At 39.8% G+C, this 6,165-nt stretch overlaps 1 protein-coding gene across 1 annotated transcript; it reads right to left on the bottom strand.

Annotated features, from left to right (window-relative positions):
* Positions 1-615: 615 nt before the first annotated feature.
* Positions 616-5,858, bottom strand: etaa1a (ETAA1 activator of ATR kinase a). Its single transcript, XM_067499152.1, has 6 exons — positions 5,610-5,858; positions 5,345-5,476; positions 5,049-5,119; positions 4,548-4,660; positions 2,544-4,024; positions 616-1,497 (listed from the first exon to the last, which is right to left on the bottom strand). Exons 1-6 carry the CDS (start codon positions 5,740-5,742, stop codon positions 1,391-1,393), a joined length of 2,037 nt encoding a protein of 678 aa, XP_067355253.1. The 5' UTR covers positions 5,743-5,858; the 3' UTR covers positions 616-1,390.
* Positions 5,859-6,165: the final 307 nt, after the last annotated feature.

Below are 6,165 nucleotides of genomic sequence, written 5' to 3'. Positions count from 1 at the left end.
TTTTAACTAAAGTTTTAAAAGTAAAATTACTAATTACACAGAATAAAATTTCCTGTTATTATAATCACTGATGTAATAATGTTGCAGCTGGTAAAAGCTGCAGCTAATTTTAATTACTTTCACCTACAGTTCGATGGAAATGTTTGATCTGCTTGTTTTGCTTTTTTGCCATTTCAAAATAAAGATGTTTTTTTTCCATCAGCACAATATTTATTGTATATTGTTAGTACAAATATTCCTTTTAATTAGAAATTGGTCAGTGTATAAACAATTTATAGTAAAACATTGAAAATTTTATAAGTGCAAAACTTTGCATCACCAATGACGAATTAAATAAGATTAATTACAAAGAATTAAAGAATGTGTTTTGCCATTTCAATATAAGGGGATGCAAACTTTTTATCTTATGTTATCACATGTTAATAAGTCATAATTGTATTATTGTTTTCTGTACATTTCACGTCGACTCTCTTTTCATGTCAGTGTTTTTGGATAAAAATGGTGATAATATTCAGCCATTGTCACGAATACTGTGAATATTAGAGTCCACAGAGTCACACAGCTGTGTTCAGGGTGCAGCTGTGCTGTAATGTGAAAACAACTTAAAGATCCCAATAAAGATCAAGTCAATTTAATGGTAAACACCTACAGAACAGTTTGCTAAAGTGCTTTACAGAAAACTAATTTTAAAAATATCAAAGAAGAAATAAAACCGTGGACAGAAATTTTAGAAAGTGGACTAAAACCAGCATGATACAAAAAAGAGAAGAGCTGAGTTATAGGTTCTTTAAGGAGCAGTTTGTTATTTCGGAAAATCTTTAGCTTAGCACAGAGAGCACATGCAGAGGGAAACTTCATCATCGTAACCATTATTTTTCAAATCACTGTGTAAATGAAGGCTTCATTAATTAGAACAGGGTATCAGCCTTGCACATAAAATGGCCTGGGGGCACAAATGATGAGTCAAAGCTTTAACATTTGAAATGACTAAAGTTTGTTAATTAAACCCGACTCATTCACACAGTTTCAGTCATCTCTCTAAGGTTCTTCTCCAAAATGCCTGATAAATTGCCTTAAGCTGTTTTTAATAGCAAATAAGCTTTTTCCTTTTAAAACAACATTGTGCAATTCCAAAAAAGAAAACCTGGGAAACAAACGTGACAGAAGAAAAACACTACATAAACACGACATTACAGTACAAGTACAGTTTACAAGAACATGTGAGATAATGTTAGCTCCGCTCATATCGAGCTGATTTACAGACTTTAGGTTTTAAAAACTGACCTAACAATCAGAAATGTGTAATGCTGCTAGAAAAAACACAGCAGCGCACCTTTGACCGTCCTCAGCCTGGTGAAGTGGACCCGTTCAGCTCCACAATTTGTCTCTGCTAAGTCAAAGCTCGAAGGTTCTGGGTGGCCTGAAGTCGCTGTCGTCTTCTCTCCATTGCCTGCTGCTTCTTCAGCTCGATCTCTGCTGCTGAACATTTAGCCACAGCTGCAGAGGAGGGACAGAGAAAGCAGCGTTTCTGCAGGAACCTTTTTGAAAACCATGTGGAATAAACCTTTCGCAGTTGGACCAGAAAATAACCCATTTTAACCCAACTAGTGGGGTCAATAAGACCTGTTAATGCTTCTTTTGGTCACAATGTCAGTGTTTTTGAACAAACTAGAATCATGGTGTCTTTGTGGGAGACACACTGTGGTGGTCTGTGTCTCTGAGAGCCAGTAAAGTTGTAGTTTACATGCATGTCCTTTCACACGTGCTAAGTTTGAAGAAGCTCTTTAAGAATGAGGGACAACGGAATGTAACAGTGACCTCGATCACTGACGACTTTGTCCTAGGTCCCAGTGGATGCTGGTTTTAAAATTAAAGATAATTTCTCAAGTCATTTCTGTGCTGCATTCAGAGGAATCCAAAGGACATGGAGCCACACTGACCTTAACCTTTGACCCACAAAATATAATCAGCTCATCATTGACTCAAAGTGGAAATTTGCAGCAAAGTTGAAGAAGTTCCCTCAAGGTTGTTCTTGTGATATCGTGTTTTTAGAATAGAGAGACATTACATTTCTCTTTGATCATGAAAAACAGCTTATCCTTGATTTCAAGGGGACGTTGCTTCAAGGTTTCCTGAGATATCATGTTCACAATAATGGTACAGACAGACTTATAGACAGATAACCCCAAACTAAATGCCTCTGGCTAAGGCTGTTGCTGGCACAGAGGCATAAAAATCCATATTGGATTTTATTAAAGATCAAATTATTTGGAACAAATTAAACTTTGTAAAACTTCATCTCTTGATGAATTAACAGTGGCCTAATCTTTCTGAAGACTCGCAGAGCCCCTTTAATTAACCAAACCAAAGAGTTTCCATTTAATTAACCAAAATATGAGTTAAAACATTTAAGGGCTGAAGGCCTGTTATTCCACAGACGTAACTGCTAAAAAGAAGTTGTTGCTATGGACCAAACTAGGGCTGATAATAAATCAGTACCTGCTAAAAGTTTCAAACTACTTTGTGTGTGTTTGTGCTCGTACCTTTGTTGCCTACTGGGTTGTTTGGCCTCTTGAAGGTGACCTGGTCTTTGACTGTGGATCGAGGTGCTGCAGCAGCTGACGCGACCCTGCTGCTCCCCTGAAGACATGTGGAGCTGCTGGTGGAACCTGAAGTAGTTATTGATTGAGTGCATCTGAAAGAACCCTTCACCTGTTTACCTGCAGCCACGTTAGAGGCAGAACCACCAGCCAATGAGCAGCTAGCTTCTCTACCTAAATCACGGAGGACAGCACCACCTCCTCCATATGAAAAATGTTGGTTCCTGTCATCCCAGGTTCTGTTGGACGGTTGCAGCGTTGCTCTCTGCTTCCCAACCTGAAGGCCAGGGACAGTCTGTTTGATGGACATGTTATCCACACTCTGGATCTGGTTCTCCACGTCCTCACACATTTCACACAGCAGGTTGTCTTCAGCTGGATCATCCCAGCCCAGGTCACACAAGAAGAAAGAGTCCAAGTCATCGTCCAGGAAGTCGTGGACAGCAGGAGCCTCGTTGTGGCAAGAAATCACCTCATGTTTATTTAGAAAACCCTGAGCCTTTTTTGCAGAAAATGAGTTAGTTACAGCAGAAGCAAACACACTGCTGGAACCAGACGTTACATGATAAAACTGTGACTTCTGTGGATCTGACTTTGCTCTGTTTGACTGATGTGTTTGCCGCTGAGGTCCCACCTCAACTGAACAACCATTACTGGATAAAAACCTGCTTGGCTGACTGTGTTTTTCTGCTGCTTTTGAGCTGGACTCTTCCTTCGTATTCATCCATGTGTCTTTGTGGTTTCCTTTCACAGAGAAATTTGGGTTAGACTCCAGTTTGAAAGTTGTTCTTTGTCTCACAATTTCTTTCTCTACTTTAGTAACTGCTGATTGGTCGAGTCTGATGGGAATATTTGTTGGCGTTTGATATTTGACTTCAGTGGCAAGTTTCTGTGTTGAGCAATGCTTTGGAGCGGAGAAGTTGTGTGGATTCTGTGTCATCTCCAACACCAAAGAGTCATTCAGCAGGTCATCGTTATCCCAGTCATCCTCAAACTCATAATTTGCTGAGGGACTTTTAGAGTTTGCAGCAGACGCACCTAAATCGGGACCATGTGAGGAAAGTTTTCCAGAAGGCTGTGATGGAATAAGTTTTACTTGTGAACGCTGAGGTGATGGTGCTTGACTTAAATTTCTGCTTATGTGTTGGGTCGGTCCATCAAACAAAAAATCCAGATCATTGTCCATTTGTTGGTCCAGGTGCTTCTGCACATCTGTTCCAGCTGCTGCGTTCACAACTGCTTGACCAATTCCAGGAAGCAAAGCTGAACCATCGTTCTGATTGTCGTTCTCAAAATCCAAGACATGCTCAGTGAGGTGCTCCAAACTCTGCTGGTGCATGTCCTCCACTTCTTCTTCATCTCTACAGAACATGTTGAAGTCAAACTGTTTGGCCAACTTCAAGAGGTCGTCCACTCCATTTGGTCTGTGGATAAACAAAAAAATAAAAAATAAATAAAAAAAATTCTGGATAAACTTTTCTGATTTTATCTAAATATTTGCGCACTACTATGTTACAGATTTAATTTAAAATTGATATTTACCACATTTAAATGGGTTTTTGTCCATTAATCTACTCAATAACACATAGAATCGAATGAAGTGAAAGCAGACAGAGCTGAGGGGATCAGTCAGGAAGAATGGGACAAAATCCAAGTGTGAGAAGTTTCTAGAGACTTAAAGGCTTCTCCACAGTACTGAACTGAGGGCCAGAGTTTTCATAAACGTGAAAAAGTGGGTTATTGAGGTTAGATTAGTGATTTTACTGCACAATTAACACGCCAAACAAAAAACGTTTGAGATACCAAGAGTTTGGCAATGAACAACAAAAGTATTTGGCTGCAACATGAATGTGGCACAAATAAACAAGCTGGAAACTTAAAGCTACATTTACGTTTGACCTAAGAGAGAAAGTTCTTTCTCATAACTGCTGCTTCCTCTGAACCTACCTCGGAGATTTCTTCTTGGGTTTGGGAACTTGAACATCTGGAGTGCAGGGGATGGTGGCACTGTCCCCGATCCACTGCTGTAAAGTTGGCTCTGCAACCTCTGGTCTGCCATGCTTCACAAAGTGGATTAACATGAAATCTACATTTAGTCATTTAGCAGACGCTTTTTTCAAGCAAAGTGACTTACAAGTGAGGTACAAGGCAGCAAAAATCTAAGTCAAGGAGAAAAACCTCATCAGAAAAGTGTTTACACAAGTGCAGAACACAAAATTGATTCTTTATAGCTCAAGAAACAGGGTTTAGTAACTACATGGCTTCTGTCATCTCCTACTTAAACATCGACCTTCGTCCATGTTGTAACAAGCATATTTATCAGGGGCACATGAAATGAATCTGGACTAGATCTGTACATTCATGTTATGAACAGCATCAAGTTCCAGCATGAACTTTGTGCTGCAACTATTGAACTTGAAGTATTAACCCATTAGTGGTGTTACTGACCTTTGGTGCGATCCTGCTGACGATCTCTGAGATGTCCACGAGTCCTGTACCATATTTTTTACCTCTTTTACCTTAGGAGTCGCACACAACACAAACACAGTTTGTCAAAGTACAGTGAATCAAATGTCCAAAAATGTGAAATATGTGTATATATAGAAAAAAGCTTTGGATACGTGCATTGAATAAATAACTGAAATTATCTATTAGGTTTTTTTAAATAACCTGCCACATTATTACAACTAAAATAATGAACTTTACTCAGTAATAAGTAATGTCGCTATCAGGCTTCAGCTTACCTGGTCTGTTGGGTGAAGGAGAGGTGGTGTCCCAGATGATGTCCTGCTGAAAATCTGAGTCGTTGTGTGGAGACTCCCCACTGAAACCAGCAACCACTCTGGATCTGGGGATTCTGGTGGGAGTCTTGAAGTCTGGAGGAATGGAACAAACATTTGCTGGTCAGCTACTTTAACTTTAACTTTAACTAATCCGGACGTTGTCCAGCCTTGCGTCGATCCCAGAACCTGAGATAAAGGAAAACCAGCAAAAAATAAGGTCACTAACCGGACTTCTGGCTCTTTGGAGAGTCGCCCTCCGCCGCTGTCTGGGTCTGTCTGAAACTTCTGCTCAGGCGGTTCGGTTTTGGTCTGGGCGCTTCCGGCTCCTGCGAGTCAAAGTGTCTGCGGCCTCGGTTCATGGTTTCCCGGTAAACCGGTTTTTCTCTCGAAGCTTTTCTTTATTATTTACACTTCATTTTGTTTGAGACTGCTTCTGTCAGCGGAGGTTTCCAACGTCCCGCCATCTTGTCGTTCCCACAATTCCTTTCGGGGGCGTGTTCAAGAGCAACAACGCTGCGCGGAAAATACGCAACTGTTTACGACAATCGTTACTTTATTATAAAATGTTGAAATTGTCTATTTTCCTGGAAATGATTTTGTGTATTTTAAATGTTTAAATTAAATCTAGAAAAAGAAATAATATACTTTGGTAAAATTCTTTGTTGGAACTTACAACCTGTATACAGGATACAAAAATATTTAGGTACAGTTACACAGATTACACATGATTATTTCATGCACAGCCGTCTGCTCATCCAGCTACCACCGTTTATACAGCACTG

Source organism: Channa argus, chromosome 3, assembly GCF_033026475.1.
Source record: "Channa argus isolate prfri chromosome 3, Channa argus male v1.0, whole genome shotgun sequence".
Taxonomy (NCBI): domain Eukaryota; kingdom Metazoa; phylum Chordata; class Actinopteri; order Anabantiformes; family Channidae; genus Channa; species Channa argus.
Note: the sequence above shows the minus strand (reverse complement) of the source record. Positions and strands in the feature narration are given on the sequence as shown.

Coding starts and splice junctions, on each gene's coding strand:
- etaa1a (XM_067499152.1), bottom strand. CDS start 5,742: ATGAACCGAGGCCGCAGACACTTTGACTCGCAGGAGCCGGAAGCGCCC. Junction 4,661..5,048: donor TCAGCAGGATCGCACCAAAG/GTCAGTAACACC, acceptor CACTTTGTGAAG/CATGGCAGACCAGAGGTTGC. Junction 4,025..4,547: donor CCCAAGAAGAAATCTCCGAG/GTAGGTTCAGAG, acceptor GTTTATCCACAG/ACCAAATGGAGTGGACGACC.